We start from the raw sequence: 16,233 nt of genomic DNA, 5'->3' as shown, positions 1-16,233 counted from the left end.
CCCTCTCCTGTTTTCAAGCATTTGTGAAAAACAGTCTTTGGAGCTGAGGCGTCCCAAGATTGGTGGCTTCCTGCCCCATGAGATAACGGATGTAATTCTTTTCTCGTGGGACAGAGGTACCAGGGGAAGCCTAGTTGTCTACAAAGCATGTGAAGCCATAAAGTAAAGATCGAGGAAAGACAGCACAGATGGCAGTGGTAACATATAGCAGACTGATTAAATATATCTCTAAAGCAGCACTGATTTGTTGTCTTAAGCAGTTACAATGAATTGGGAATGCATCTCAATCACCTAGATAATATCCCCCTGACATGTTACTAGCAAACACAAACTCTGACAATCGGCTGCAGACCGACGTTTCCAAAATATATCCCATCTGTTTCACAAGTTTTTGTCAATGTATTCTTCCAAACAGATAAGTGTGCCAGAGTTTTAAATCCTGGTAAAGTGCAGCATCTATAGTTTAAACACAATGCATTACAGCTTTTATCAGCGTAACTTAATTCTTTTACTGTGTACTTATCCAGAAGAGAAAATGTTAGTTTTTAAGTTGTCACTATACTCCCCTTTATTTTTTTCCCTGCAGCAAACTTAACACAGCTTCCCTTTTTAGATGATGACGATTGATTGCATATCCCTTTCAGGAATCACTCAGCGTTTTCCTTGGTGTTCGGTGAATACCACGAAGTTTCCAGGCAAAGTGTGGTGGAATTTAAGAAAGACGTGCTACCAAATTGTCGAACACAACTGGTTCGAAAGCTTCATTGTGTTCATGATTCTGCTCAGCAGCGGAGCTTTGGTGGGTTTTACGTACATCCGATATCAAGGCTGAAATCCTGGGGCTTAAATAGCATTCACTACAGAGACGAGGAGGGAAGAAAGAACAGGCTTCTAAAACTGCTGTCATATAATAATACAAGGAGCAGGAGAAGAAGCCGGAGTCTATGTGCACGTTTCTTCAGGACGAAATATCTGATCTAGTGTTTCACTGATCTTTCAAAGGGGAAACGGGAGGCTGGATTTATTTACTTAAATGTTTATACACTGCTTTCCTCCCCTTGTGGGGACCCAAAGTAGCTTACAAAATTGTTCTGTCAGCTGCCGTTTTATCTTCAAAACAATTGTGTGAGGTAGGTTAGCCTAGGTAGGTTAGAGAAGTCTGGGTCCAAGGTCACCATGATGCAGTGGGGAACTATTAATATTATTGTTTAATTTTTTTTACTATCAACAGCTGCCAGTTCTTTAGCTGGTTGTTGGCCTTTCATTACAATTTGAGCCCCCCCCCCAGAAGCCTTGAATGTTGTAAAGTATTGGCGTAGTATAGGCTGACCAGACGTCCCGCTTTTGGCGGGACAGCCCCGCCTTTAAACAATTTGTCCCGCGTCCCGCGGGTTCTTCAAATTGTCCCGATTTTTGGGAGGCTGCCGCACTGCCTTCTGGGGTGCAAGGCAGTGCGGCAGCCTCCTGCGCTTGTGGCCACAGGAGCGCACGGCCTTCTGGGGCTTGCCATTTGCCGCCCTGTGACAGGGTGGGACATGGCAAGCCCCAGAAGACCATCTGGTCAACTTAGCGTAGTAGTCATGCAGATCCCAGCAGGGCCACCTTTTGAATCTGATAGATGTTGATTTTGTTCTGAAGGTGTTTCAAGTGCCGTCCCAGTGTTTTCAGAATGGCGCCCAGGGTGCCGATTACCACTGGGACGACCTTGGCGGGTTTGCCCCATATTCATTGCATCTTGATTTTCAAATCGTGGTATTTAGTGACCTTCTCATGTTCTTTTTCAGCAACCCCACTGTTATGATTATGATTTAAAATGGCACTTTCAGCCACATCAATTATATTGGTTCTCTGACTTGGATGGCCCAGGCTAGCTGATTTTATAGGCATTGGAAGTTAAGCAAAGCCGGCCTGGACTAGTACTTGGTTGGGAGATCTCCAAGGTTGTTAAGCAGAGGCAGGCAATGGCAAATTACCTCTGAGCATCTCTTGGCTTAACCTGGATGGCCCAGGCTACCCTGATCTCATCAAAACTCAGAAGCTAAGCAGGGTTGGCCTTGCTCGGAGTTTGAGTGGGAGACCACTCTTCTTCAGGAGAGAGGGGAAATAATAATGATTGGTGGAAAAAAATGTAAAAAAGGTTTTTTTGGTAAAAAAATAGCACCTCCCCATCTCCTGTAAACATCCCAAATTTTCATGACAACACATTGGATGTGCCCAATTATGCTAATGCTTTTGTGTGGTTTGATTGCAAAATAGTACAGACAGAACTCTAAGAAATGATTTTGAAGTACACCGCAGACAAAAAGTTCTGCATGGATGAATATCAGCAGAGCTCAGCAGACTTAACTTCCTCATTGCAGGCATTTGAAGACATACACTTGAGCGAGAGAGGGAAGGTTAAAACTATGCTAGACTATGCTGACAAGATATTCACTTACATCTTCATCCTCGAGATGCTGTTGAAATGGGTGGCTTACGGATTCTACAAATATTTCACCAACGCATGGTGCTGGCTCGATTTCCTAATTGTGGATGTAAGTATGGCACCTGTACAGTTTGGTTGTCTGGATGACCTATTAGCTACCAAGAGTAGGCTGACCAGACGTCCTGCTTTTGGTGGGACAGTCCCGCCTTAAAACAATTGTCCCGCGGGTTTTTTCAAGTGTCCCGATTTTTGGAAGGCTGCCGCACTGCCTTCTGGAGCGCAAGGCAGTGCGGCAGCCTCCCCCGCGCGCGGCCGCAGGAGCGCACCGCCTTCTGGGGTGCTCCCGTTTCCCACCCTGTGACAGGGCGGGAAACAGGGGAGTTGCCAAGGCAATCTTGCCCCTGCGACTGCTATCTTGGCGATGCATGCAGCAGCGGCTGCCCACCTACCCGCCCGTCTTGGTTCACAAGTGATGTGGGCCTCGCTGACCTTCACACAGTCTCCTTGCCAGAAGAGATTGTCCATTAAAAAAGTTCTGACCTGGATGGCTGGCCTGATCTTGCCAGATCTCGGACACTACGCAGGGTCAGCCTTGGTTAGTACTTGGATGGGAGGGTCTCTTCACAGAGAGAGACCATGGCAATCCACCTCTGTTCTGATTCCCCACTCCTCCACCTGAGTGGCAGAGGCTTATCTGGTGAACCAGATGTGTTTCCGCACTGCTACATTTCAGCTGCACAACCTTGGGCTAGTCCCAGTTCTCTCAAACTCTCTCAGCTCCACCTGCCTCACAAGGTGTCTATTGTGGGGAGAGGAAAGGAAAGGAGCTTGTAAGCCACCTTGAGTCTCCTTACAGGAGAGAAAGGCAGGGTATAAATCCAAACTCCTCCTCCTCCTCCTCCTCCTCCTCCTCCTCCTCCTCCTCCTCCTCCTCTTCTTCTTCTTCTTCTTCTTCTTCTTCTTCTTCTTCTTCTTCTTCTTCTTCTTCTTCTTCTGCTTCTGCTTCTGCATCTGCATCTGCTTCTTCTGCCTCTGCTTCTTCTGCCTCTGCTTCTGCTTCTGTTGCTTATTTCTGGTGGCATGGGGAGACCTCCAGACAGAATAGGCCTCCCTGCCACCCAGCAACCCCTGTGGGGCTTTTCAGACTTAAGCTACTGTTTCCCGGTGGAGTAAGTCTGAAATGTTTGCACTGGTATACAGTGGCGAACGGCCAGGAGGCATGTCCCCAGAAATCCCCCACTACCCTGGTAGCAGCAGCACAGGAATACTGCCACAGCATCATGTTCCAGCACTCCGGGGCCAAATGCCAGCGGAATTGCCCCTCTGCTGGGGTAAGTGCCCTGGAGAGGGTGAATTTGCTGGCACGGCTGACCCACCGCTCCCAAGAGCAGATTCGCTCCCCCCCCCCGACCGAACAGCTCCAGCACCCACTCGGACACCAGCAGGGGGAGCAGGCCAGAACGTTCTCAGGGGTGGGACTGACTTTAGTTCACTTCCACCCAGGGTTTAGGCGGGCCACAAGCACTGTGGTGTGGTGCTTTGAGTTATGCCACCCAATTAAACCCTGTGGAGCTTCCGTGGGATGGGGCTTATTCTCTTTCTAGCTGCCTTCCCATGTGGCCTGGAAGCCTTCCAGAGGTGGTGTGGCAGCACCGACCCCAGTCACCCTTGGGAGCTAGATTGGGCCATAAGATGTTTCATGCAATCATCACGCCATGCAACTGTAACTCTGTGCCTTACGCTGCATTTCTCTCCACGGTCCTCTTTTTTCAGGTCTCCTTAGTAACTCTCATAGCCAGTCTGGTTGGCAAATCAGACATGGGTCACATGAAGTCCCTCCGGACCTTACGAGCCCTGAGGCCGTTAAGAGCGCTGTCGCGATTTGAAGGGATGAGGGTAAGATTAATGGGAGTGACCGCTAGGAATTAAATCCTACGAATAGGACATGGTGGTTGGTGTATACGCTGCTGAACTGAGAGACTCCTTCATTGTGAACATGTCAATTTTATTATTGTGGTCAAAGACCAGTCCTTAAAAGTTTCTACATCATTTTGTCCATAAAATACCTATATACAGATCTGGTGTACCTTCTGCTGATGCACAGGTGCATACAATAAAATATACAGTTACATAAAAATAACCTCAAGATTCAATTCCTTAGACGGGCAATCCAAAAGTAAAGTCATAATATCCAGGTACACAATATTATCAGATTCCCATCACATCTTTTATTTTGAGGCTGTTTGGGGTGTGCCTTGTTGTGGTAACAGAGAACAAGAAAAATATTACTTATGGACTTTTGCCACCCAAAAGTCCATAAGTAATAAGGAGCAGCAGTGGCGTAGGAGATTAGGAGCTCGTGTATCTAATCTGGAGGAACCGGGTTTGATTCCCCGCTCTGCCGCCTGAGCTGTGGAGGCTTATCTGGGGAATTCAGATTAGCCTGGGCACTCCCACACACGCCAGCTGGGTGACCTTGGGCTGGTCACAGCTTCTCAGAGCTCTCTCAGCCCCACCTGCCTCACAGGGTGTTTGTTGTGAGGGGGGGAAGGGCAAGGAGATTGTAAGCCCCTTTGAGTCTCCTGCAGGAGAGAAAGGGAGGATATAAATCCAAACTCTTCTTCTTCTTCTTTTGTTTTTACAATAATAGCACTTGTTATGCAATCAGACACTATCAAATAACAATACAAAATAACGAGGTACAATATTTAATTATTTAAATTGGCCTATATTTTATTTTACTGAAAGCCTGTATGTTATTTTGTAGTTTGCCAATATGTTGATATTTCAATTGGTTGGTCGGAATTCAGAGGCTCAAGAATGTGCAGATTCTTTTATTGAATTGTTGAAGAATTTCATGGCCAGAATCAACTGGCTGTTGGTGTTTTTCTGAGCTGTGAATTCATGGACTGGTAGTTTTTGCTCTTCACATTTCACCTGCATCTGTGGCTGGCATCTTCAGAGGGATGTCACGTTGAGACATGAGTCTGTCTGTGACGTGCCTCTGAAGATGCCAGCCATAGATGTGGGCGAAACATTAGGAGCAAAAAGTACCAGACCATGGCCACACCACTCAGAAAACACACAACAGCCAGGTTCTTTAACTGTTTGCTTGTCTCCATAACTTCCTTTCTATCTCCCCCCTCCCCTGCCCATCTTTCATATTTTTTCCTTGACTTTCCCCTTCATTCACTTGTTGACTCCTTCAAGGTGGTGGTCAATGCACTGGTCGGAGCAATCCCTTCCATCATGAACGTTCTCTTGGTCTGCCTCATTTTTTGGCTGATCTTCAGCATCGTGGGAGTCAATCTGTTTTCGGGGAAGTTTGGAAAATGCGTCAATTTTACGGAAGAGGGTTCTGATTTAACCCCCCTGGTGAAAAACAGGAGCGATTGTGAAAAATTCAATCACACTCAAAGAATATACTGGACAACTGTGAAAGTGAACTTTGATAATGTCGCCTCTGGTTATTTGGCGCTCCTTCAAGTGGTAAGTCATGCAGTCCATCTACAGTTCTCTGATCTCTTTACTCTAGCTGCCATCTTGCAGAGATGGCAACATATGGGGGTGAATATCGCTGGGCGGTGCCCATTTAATCACGTAGGGGTGGGAAATCGCCCCAAACACCTCTCTGGTGGAGAGGCACCCCCACCCATGTTCAGAGGTGGGATCCAGCAGGTTCTCACAGGTTCCCAAGAGTAAGTTACTAATTATTTGTGTGTGCCGAGAGGGAGTTACTAATTGGTGATTTTGCCAAGGGATTTTTGCCTTAGTTACGCCCCTCCTCTCAGCAGTAGCACGCAGAACTTGAAGCAGTCTAGCAGGAGGTGCACCGGCGTGCGTGGCAGCCTGCGCCTGCGTGCATTAGTTTCCTGCCCAAAGACCAGCGCAGCGACTGCGTCCTTGCCACAGCCCCGCCCCCGGAATGCCCAGCCGCACCCCCGTCGTGCCTCGCCCAGCCCCATTGGCGCTACGCCACAGTTTGAATCCCACCACCATGGGAACCTGTTACTAAAATTTTTGGATCCCACCACTGCCCATGTTCCCCCCTCCACCACCGGCTGTAGCGGCCCCCTCTGGGCTCTCCTGGCCCACCACAGCCTTCCTGGCTCTGGTGGAGGAGGAGGAGGAGGCTTCAGCTCGCCTGCAGCTGGCTTCCCCTGGCCTAGCCTGACCTGGCCAGGACTGGCTCGGCCGTCCTGTCCTGGAGGCTGCTTGGTTTATTTATGCAAAAAAAACCCCTGTAAATTCAAACAGCCTGCCTCTAGAGTTGATGCACTCATCATGCTTATCTTGATCTGTATTTTCTAGGCAACGTTCAAGGGTTGGATGGATATAATGTATGCAGCGGTTGATGCCACCGGGGTACGTGCATGATACAGATGCTCTGGCTTCCATTTGGGATCATTATAATAAAAACTTTTACCTGTAGTGTTATAGAAAGTTCCGACCAGCTGCACCTGATTTGTGGTGACCCCTTGGGGTTTTTTATTGAACTTTTTTATTATTAAGACTTTAAAGACATATAACATCAGTCAAAATGACCCCCCCCCCCCACACACACACAAGTACACATGACAGGAGAAAATGGAGGGTTCCCGATTTAATCTGCACTAAATATAAAAGGAAAAGGAAAAAAGAAAAGAAGATGATAAATACACAAAAAAGAAAAACAACCCCCCCCCCCAAAAATGTTAACATTTAAAAGGTTAAGAATGTGTAGATACTATCTATCCATCGATCACATTCTTCCACTGGTCTCTATGATGATGGAATTCTAAAGTACAGTTTATAATATGAATTGTCTTCCTAACAAAAGAAACTACAAGCAGGAAAATAGAAGGAAAAGGATGAAAAAAATATATAAACATTATCCTCTGAATATACAGATTTGTTATAATACCACTTCTTAAATCTAACATATATAACTTCAACTAAACATGTTGCAGTTTACTGATTAAGATATTGAAAATGAAGTTGCCATGTTTCTTCAAACTTCTCCGGTGCTTCTCTCAATCTCCAGGTCATTTTATCCATCAGTTCTTGTAACTTGTTTTCCCAGTTTGTCAGTGTCGGTACCTCTTTTGTTTCCCAATATTTTGCAATCTGAATTCTCGCTGCTGTTATCAAGTAGAGGAGTAAGTTATCATTGTATGAATTCGTCACCACAAATTCAATTCCTCATCAGCAATTGGAAGTGGCGCAATCCGGCAACTGATACATTGCTGAGAATAGAGTTACCAACCTTCAAGTGGGTCCTAGAGTAGTGTGACCAGACGTCCCGCTTTTGGTGGGACAGTCCCGCTTTTAAGCAATTTGTCCCGCATCCTGTGGGTTTTTTAAAATATCCCAGTTTTTGGAAGGCTGCCGCACTGCCTTCTGGGGCGCTCCCCCTTTCCCGCCCTGTCACAGGGCGGGAAACAGGGGATCGCCCCAAAAGGCAGTGCGCTCCTGCAGGCGTGGGTGCGTCCCGCTTTAAAAAGGTGAAAATCTGGTCACCTTAGCCTAGAGAGCCCCTGGATCAATTCCCCTGGAGAAAATGGCTGCTTTGGAGGGTGGACTCGATGGCATTACATGCTACTGGGGACCCCCCCTTTCCCCAGGTGTTACCCCCACATCTCTAGGTATTTCCCAGTCTGAGCTGGCAACCATCGTCCAGAATGTGGTTTAATGGTGCCCGGTGCTGTTCTGAGAATGCTAAGGAAGTTTGCTCCTGGGGGAGAGATTCCATGGGACTCATAAATATAATGCTACAAGCTTGTGGCAAGAGAACTGGAGTATATCATTGTCTGGAAAGATCATTACAAGAGTGCCAGAGGTCAGCCACAGTAGCGTCTTGGTATATTGCTCTTTCCCTCAGCAAATGCTTCAAGGGAGTCTAAGATACCTCCAGGGAAATATAGCACTTGCTGCATAATACAGCAACCCGGGGACAAAATGTGAGCCTGTCCATGAGCCCCGTGAGGGCACTGTGGTAGGCACTCTTTGCCTGCCTACGTGGCCTCATTTGCCCACCTGTCTTTTTACCTTTCGTTGCCCGCTCATCTTTCAATTTGCCTTTCCTTCCCGCAGGACGAACGGCAGCCTGCTTTCGAAAACAGCTTGTACATGTACCTCTATTTTGTGATTTTTATCATCTTCGGCTCCTTCTTCACGATGAACCTTTTCGTTGGGGTCATCATTGACAATTTTAACCAACAAAAGAAAAAGATAAGTACCTGGAACGTCTCCCGTTTTCTTCTTCAACGAGAAAGCCCTTCAGGGATGGGGAGTGGGATTTCAATCCAATAAATAAAAGAAAGTTTGGCAAAGCAAAGGAGGCCTTCTATTGGACCAGGGCCCTTTGGTGAACGAATAGGCACGCTCTGGAATTACCTGGAAATTGTCATGTTGTGTCGACCTTCTCTTTTACATACGGGTTGTGAGAGAGCCACAGGTCTGCTGCAGTGGTTGCTCCGTACATTGCTACTTCGAGGGAGCCTCGAAAAGGCTTCCAGGACTTGTTCTCCTTTAGCTCTAGGTATCACCTACATCGGTAATGAGGGGGCTCAATACCTGCACCAGATAACCGTGCCCAGGCTCCGTAGAGCAATGATGTTGGCCCGTTGCAATGCCCTTCCATCAGCCGTATCAACAGGAAGATTCACTAAAACCCCTTACCGCCAAAGGCTATGCATATGCAACGGGCATTGTGTTGACTCGATAGACCATATTTTACTTTATTGTCCACTTTACACAGTACCCAGAGTCAAATACTTGTCACCTCTGCTACTCAAAAAAGAGTATGCATCTGACTTGCAAAAGATTACCTTTCTGTTGGATAGCCCTTCGGGGGAGGGCGGTTTATAAACCCAATAAATAAATAAATTAAATAATGCTGTCTTCACAGTAACCTGCGCATGATTTTAATTCACCCTCTGCTGCTTCCAAGACTTGAGCACTCCAAGTTCCAGGCCACTCGCTTTCTGCTAAGTGACTGTAATCCATCAATCACCTTGGCAGTGGCTAAATTCTTGGAAAGCATTTTAAACACCCGTATTTAAATGTTTTAAAAGTTTTCTCTTTTAAGTGGAAATAATTTATATGCCATTAAAGGTGAAAATGAAATGAAAATGAAATGAAATAAATAAAATAAAATAGTGATGCAAACGATGCAGTCACCAAATTGTTGGATTTGTATATAAAACAGTGCTTTAGGAGCAAATCCTGAACATCAGCCTTCTCTACCTGTACATTTATTTTAGTTTCCCTCTACTTGGTTAAGTGGATCTGTGAATATAATGTTGTTATGCCAAGAAAGGGTCTTTGTTGTTAGAGGGAGCCTAACAGCCCAATCCAGAGTGCGCTGGGCGAGCGGCGCCAGTCCAGCACTGCCCTGTCCTCTCGAGAGGGGCTTTCCTGCAGTTCCAGAAGCCCCCCAAAGAAAAAAAAACCTCTCCAAGATGATAGAAATACAACACAAAAATGTGGCGTATCGCTGAGGCTGGCAACAGAGGCTGGTGGCATGCCCCCATGCCTGACCTGCCCCCGGCTGCACTGGCACAGCTTTTTGTGCCAACGGACCTAGCGAAAAGCGGCAGCTTCTGGGCTGGGCGCTGTGGATACTGGGAGTTCCATGGGTGTTTTATGCACAGTCTATGCTGCAGAGTACTGGGTGTTTTACACACAATACGTATGCTGGAATCTGATGCGTATGCTGGAATACGTATGCTGGAATCCTGAACCCTGATTTTTAACTATTCATCTTATTTTGATTATAAAGCATTGGAGTTAGTCGGACCCTTATAGAATTATTGACATTGTCAAGTTGGTTCCCCTTTTTTCTATATCAATTGCTCTAGTAAACCATGAGTGATGTAGCATCCAGGCTATCTAGCTGGAGTCATTGTCAGCGTGGTATAGTGGTATAGCCCGTGGTATAGCCCGTTCCAACTCCATGATTCTACTTCCAACTTCTTTCCCACTTGGTATGTCTGCCTTTTTAAATTGTGAACTTCTATGGCCATAAAGGTATTTCAGTTGTTCAGCTCTTGTTTGGCTATAATAACACTTACCTAAAAGATCGGCTGTGGAATAAAAACCCAGAGTTTAGGATTCTTGGGTTTTAATAATATTTACGTTTCCTCCAATAATATCTGTTCCATTTGCTCCTTGCACTTAGGTGGAGAAGACATTTTTATGACCGAGGAGCAGAAAAAATATTATAACGCCATGAAAAAACTGGGATCCAAGAAACCCCAAAAGCCCATCCCGAGACCCCTGGTGAGACTCTAGTCTAGGTTTATGATATGGGGGGAACAGCATTGGAAAAAATCAATGGGCATTGAAGCAGGGCAAATGGCTTTTAAAGGAGATTTTATGATGGGTTTATGACGTTTTTATGGTGTTTTTATGATTGTACCCTGCCCAGGGACTTTGGTGATGAGCAGGAAATAAGTACACAGGGAATGAATGAATGAATGAATGAATGAATGAATGAATGAATGAATGAATGAATGAATGAATGAATGAATGAATGAATGAATGAATGAATGAATGAATGAATGAATGAATGAATGAATGAATGAATGAATGAATGAATGAATGAATGAATGTGCCAGTGAGGTAGATCATCTGGAAAGCGGCTCTCCTAAATATTAGGAGAAGCTTCCTGACAGTAAGGGCTGTTCGACAGTGGAATGCACTACCTCAGAGTGTGATAGAGTCTCCTTCCTTGGAGGTTTTCAAAGAGAGGCTGGATGGCCAGGAGTGCTTTGATTGTGTCTTCCTTCATTGCAGGGGGTTGGACTTAATGGCCTTTGGGGTCTCTTCCAACTCTATGGTTCTAAGGGAGGCTAGCTGTTTCATGCTGTGTTGGCATCCAATTGGATGCCAGTGCAGGGTATGGGGCAGGCCAGGGCATTCCTGTGGGTGAAGTCAACTATACTTGGCTCTGACCAGAGCTTTCACACAGCAGATGCTGCAGCCCTGGGCTTACGCCAGTGTGGACTTACACTACCAAAAGGGTGGTGTAAGTCCATTCAGTTCTGTGGAGGACTTTCAGCCAACCAATGAGGTTTGTTGTTTTTTCTACCTCCCTGCACCGCCCAAAAGCCCTCTGGAGGTGGCCGGGTGGCACAGCAGCGGCACCTTCAACCCAGCATCTTGGGCTGCGGATGGGGCTGCCCAGTGGTGGGATCCAAATATTTTAGTAACAGGTTCCCTCGCCAGCCCTCCCTCAGCAAAGGGGGCTGAGGTGTACCTAGGCAAACCTGAGTCCTGGGCAAAACCTGAGTTGGATGCCCCCCCATGGGCAGCCACCCCACCACAACCCCCAAAATTTTTTTGCACCAGGTCATTTCTAAATCATCATCACATTATAGAAAATGCCCCAACTCACAAATCTGAACACAGCAATGGTGAAACACCCAGGTTCTTTGATAGAGACTGGTGAGATAAAAGGTACGAAAGGCTGAGAATCAATGAATTGTGGTACCTGGAAGGGATTAACCCAGTTCAGGGAGTTACACTATTAGTCGCAATTGGAACCTTCCCGTTCAAAGGCAGAATGCCTCTCGGGGAGGCGAGGGCGTGGAGATGGGAAAGAGGACCCAGTTAGTAACCCCCTCTCGGCACACACAAATAATTAGTAACCCACTCTCGGGAACTGGTGAGAACCTGCTGGATCCCACCTCTGGGGCTGCCCCTCTGTTCGGTATGGTTCCAGTCAATAATCTGAAGAAAGACAGCGTGACATATGGCTTAGCATGCCAGACAAGGATCTTGGAAAAGCTTGGGTTCAGATCCTCAGTCCACATTGATGGTTAACGTCCAGCTGCTTTTTCTTAGCCTAACCGACTGCCAGTGGTCATTTGAGGACAAACTGAGAACCCCCTGCACCAACCAGAGTTTCTTGGAGGAAGCAGGGGGCAGAAAATATAACTTATTATCTCTATGAATTTGTCATGTACTTTTGACAAGTTTTTTTTGGGTGCAAGCGGTTAACATCCCACATGGAGGCCCAAGAACTTTCAGAACAGAACCATGTGGTAAAAAACATCCTTAAGCAGTGGCGTAGGAGGTTAAGAGCTCGTGTATCTAATCTGGAGGAACTGGGTTTGATTCCCAGCTCTGCCGCCTGAGCTGTGGAGGCTTCTCTGGGGAATTCAGATTAGCCTGGGCACTCCCACACACGCCAGCTGGGTGACCTTGGGCTAGTCACAGCTTCTCGGAGCTCTCTCAGCCCCGCCCACCTCACAGGGTGTTTGTTGTGAGGGGGGGAAGGGCAAGGAGATTGTCAGCCCCTTTGAGTCTCCTGCAGGAGAGAAAGGGGGGTATAAATCCAAAACTCTTCTCTTCTTCTCTTAATACCTATACATTTTTACTGGACCTGCTCCAAGAGAGGTTGAGACAGGCAAATGTCCCCTGTGGTGTTCCCACTTTCGAAAAAATAAAAAGTTTCCAGGGAATCCCAAGGGTGTCCCCCAGGGAGTGGCAACCAAAGTTACGGAGATCTTGGTCAATGCCATGCTGGGATAAGTTGTAAGCGACTCTACATCAGATACTGAACAAGCTTTCTCCTCGCCCCCCAGAACAAGTACCAAGGATTCATTTTTGACATTGTAACTCGACAAGCCTTCGACGTTGGCATCATGCTCCTCATCTGCCTTAACATGGTCACTATGATGGTGGAGACGGACGACCAATCCGAACAGAAGACGTACGTCCTCAAGCAAATCAACATCCTCTTCATCACCGTCTTCACGGTGGAGTGTGTCATGAAGATCATCGCTCTGAGATACTACTTCTTCACAAACGGATGGAATATTTTCGACCTGGTGGTTGTCGTCATGTCTCTTGTTGGTAAGTACATGGGATCAAAGTGGTTCTTGCCCATTTCCCATGTCCAGTTTGCCACCAGCCAGCCAAAATGAAGCATTTTAAATGGGTCCGGTTTCAGGTTTTGAGGGCATCGGACACAGAATTCCACGCCTCCCTTCTACTCACCGCCAAGCTCCCAAACCTGCTCTCTTTCCCTCTCACCCACCCACATGCCTACCCCATTCCTACATGTCATTCCTTCTTCCACTTGTGGAGCTCTCCCGTTGTTTATCCTCACTGCTGGCTGCAGCTCTTTCTTCAGTGGCCCTGAGCAGTGAGTGTAGCTAGGAGAGGGGTCTGCACCTGTGGCTCTCCAGATGTTAACCTACGGCATTTGTGTATGGTTCTCCAGTTGCACAGTGGCAGATAGGAAGGCGCTCCAAAGGGTGATCACTACTGCACAGAGGATTATCGGCTGCCCTCTCCCCTCCTTGGAAGAACTCTATAATTCCCAAAGCCTAAAGAAAGCCCAAAATATTCTGAGAGACCCGTCTCATCCAGCACACTCTCTTTTTGAACTGTTACCATCCGGCAGACGATACAGGTCTATCAAAACTAGGACAAAGAGGCTTAGAGACAGCTTCTGCTCTAGAGCTGTGGCTATGCTAAACTCCGCGGCTTCGTGTTGATGTGTTTGGGGCTGTGTAGGGATGGGTGGAGGAAGGGGAAAGTGAGGATGGGGTATGAGTCTGAAATGGTGTGCATCGAGGAATGTTGCTGTAAATTTCGTTGTGCGTGCACAATGACAATAAAATGCTTATGCTTATGTTCATGTACTACAATTCCCATCAGCCCCTGCCAGCATGGCCAATTGGCCATGCTGGCGAAACTGATGAATAACAATACATGGCTATCTGAAGAAACCACAGGTTGCAGACCCCTGAGCTAGGAGTATTGGTGGAATGCTAACAAATCATTTGAGAGGTCAACAGCAGCGGGCCCTAGAAGACGCTCTGAGCCCTGGCAGATGGCAGCCTTGCAGTATGCTGATGCCAACTCTGATTTTGAATCTCAGTGAGTGAGGTACTTATTTTAATCCCTCCCACTGAAATCAGTGGAGCTGTCTCATAGGATGGTGTTTGGGGTCGATGCCTCTGCACCCACACTTACCCTAAGGGACAGCAAGTTCCACCCAAGGCCCATGTGATGATAAGTTTCTTAATACCTATGCATTCTTACTTGACCAGCAAGCCCGAGGCTGGGGAACACAGCCCCAGGAGTCAGGTTCAAGGTGCTCACGACTGGTTTCTCCCTTTTAGGCAGCGTGATTTCCAACCTCGTGGGCTCTTTCTCACCCACGCTGTTCCGGGTAATCCGCTTGGTTCGGATAGGACGAATACTCAGACTCATTCGGTCGGCCAGAGGAATCCGGACCCTCCTTTTTGCCTTGATGATGTCACTTCCGGCCCTGTTCAATATCGGCCTCCTGCTCTTCTTGGTCATGTTCATCTATGCTGTTTTTGGCATGGCCAACTTTGCCTACGTTAGAAGGGAGGCTGGGATCGATGACATGTTCAATTTTGAGACCTTTGGTAACAGCATGCTCTGCCTTTTCCAAATCACTACTTCCGCCGGCTGGGACGGGCTGCTCAGCCCCATGTTAAACACGGGCCCGCCGTACTGTGATCCCAACCGCAACGTTCACTCCTCGACGTTCTCCAGGGGAGACTGTGGGAGCCCAGCCATGGGCATCATCTTCTTTGTTACGTACATCATCATCTCCTTCCTCATAGTTGTGAACATGTACATAGCTGTGATTCTAGAGAACTTCAACGTTGCCACAGAGGAGAGCACCGAACCTTTAGGGGACGACGACTTTGAGATGTTCTACGAAGTGTGGGAGAAGTTTGATCCTAAAGCCACCCAGTTCATCACCTACTCTAAACTGTCAGACTTTGCAAATACACTGGCGGAGCCTTTGCGCATCCCCAAGCCCAACAAACTGGAGCTGACGGTGATGGACCTTCCCTTGATGAGCGGTGAGAAGATTCACTGCTTGGACATCCTGTTTGCCTTCACCAAAAGGGTGCTTGGAGACTCTGAGGGGATGGATGCTCTGAAGGTGCAGATGGAGGAAAAATTCATGGCTGCCAACCCTTCCAAGGCTTCTTACGAGCCCATCAGCACCACGCTCCGGCAGAAACACGAAGAGGCGTCTGCCGCAATCATACAGAAGGCCTTCCGGGTCCATTTGCTCCAACGTTCCATGAAGCAGGGCTGTTTCCTGCACCGCCATGAATCTTTTGATGGTGAGATCCTTGAAGAAGACGCTCCAGAGAAAGGAGGCCTTGCACTGACGATGAATGGAAACTATATCAGCAATCCAGACAAATCCCGGACACCCTCTTTACAATCTTTCCCACCGTCCTACAGCAGTGTTACTGGTGCCATTGAGGACGCCCCTGAGAAGGAAACAGCAGAATCGCCAAATACGGACCGTCAGTTGCTTCCACACGAAGGCAGGGAGTCCGGCATGTAAATATTTGTCTAAAATAGCTTAAGTAAATACAAAGATACCGGGTGGCAAAGACACCGAGCAGTCGTCTCTAAAATCCATGCAAGAATCTGTGGGGCTCTGCTCTTTCAATTATGGACATCTGGTTTTGTTTTGGATTGATCTGGGGCTTGCCATTGTTCATTTATTTGGATGCATGCATAGGACGGATCTGTGACGGTTCATCATAACCATTAAACAAGGAACTTCTCTCTGATTTGGATACCGTTGTTGTGATGACTGACAGGGTCATTTGTCTCCTGCGCTGACAAAATGGACTTATGGTCCCTTCCATACCATCACTTGCTGGTCTTCATGGACCAGAATCCAACTCCGTCTGGTCTGAAAGCACGGCTGACAACCTATGAAACAGTCAACTTTCTCTACTATTGTAAATCCCTCAGGCTCTGATTAGCTACTAGTGTAGGTTTTTGATAGGCCTGGAATTCCATGT

The 16,233-nt window shown here is 47.2% G+C and overlaps 1 protein-coding gene across 1 annotated transcript in view; it reads left to right on the top strand.

The window, feature by feature from the left end:
• The window catches only part of LOC125440644 (sodium channel protein type 4 subunit alpha-like), a 52,550-nt gene extending 36,577 nt beyond the window's left edge, over positions 1–15,973 (top strand). The window contains exons 19-27 of the mRNA XM_048510501.1: positions 645–799; positions 2,361–2,534; positions 4,199–4,321; positions 5,636–5,914; positions 6,737–6,790; positions 8,498–8,639; positions 10,587–10,687; positions 12,997–13,267; positions 14,545–15,973. Of these exons, the coding sequence (XP_048366458.1) occupies positions 645–799; positions 2,361–2,534; positions 4,199–4,321; positions 5,636–5,914; positions 6,737–6,790; positions 8,498–8,639; positions 10,587–10,687; positions 12,997–13,267; positions 14,545–15,764 (2,519 nt within the window). The 3' untranslated portion in view covers positions 15,765–15,973. The remainder of the gene's footprint in view (positions 1–644; positions 800–2,360; positions 2,535–4,198; positions 4,322–5,635; positions 5,915–6,736; positions 6,791–8,497; positions 8,640–10,586; positions 10,688–12,996; positions 13,268–14,544) is intronic.
• Positions 15,974–16,233: the final 260 nt, after the last annotated feature.

This window comes from Sphaerodactylus townsendi, linkage group LG11, assembly GCF_021028975.2.
Source record: "Sphaerodactylus townsendi isolate TG3544 linkage group LG11, MPM_Stown_v2.3, whole genome shotgun sequence".
Taxonomy (NCBI): Eukaryota; Metazoa; Chordata; class Lepidosauria; order Squamata; family Sphaerodactylidae; genus Sphaerodactylus; species Sphaerodactylus townsendi.
This window is presented reverse-complemented; position numbering and strand designations above follow the sequence as displayed.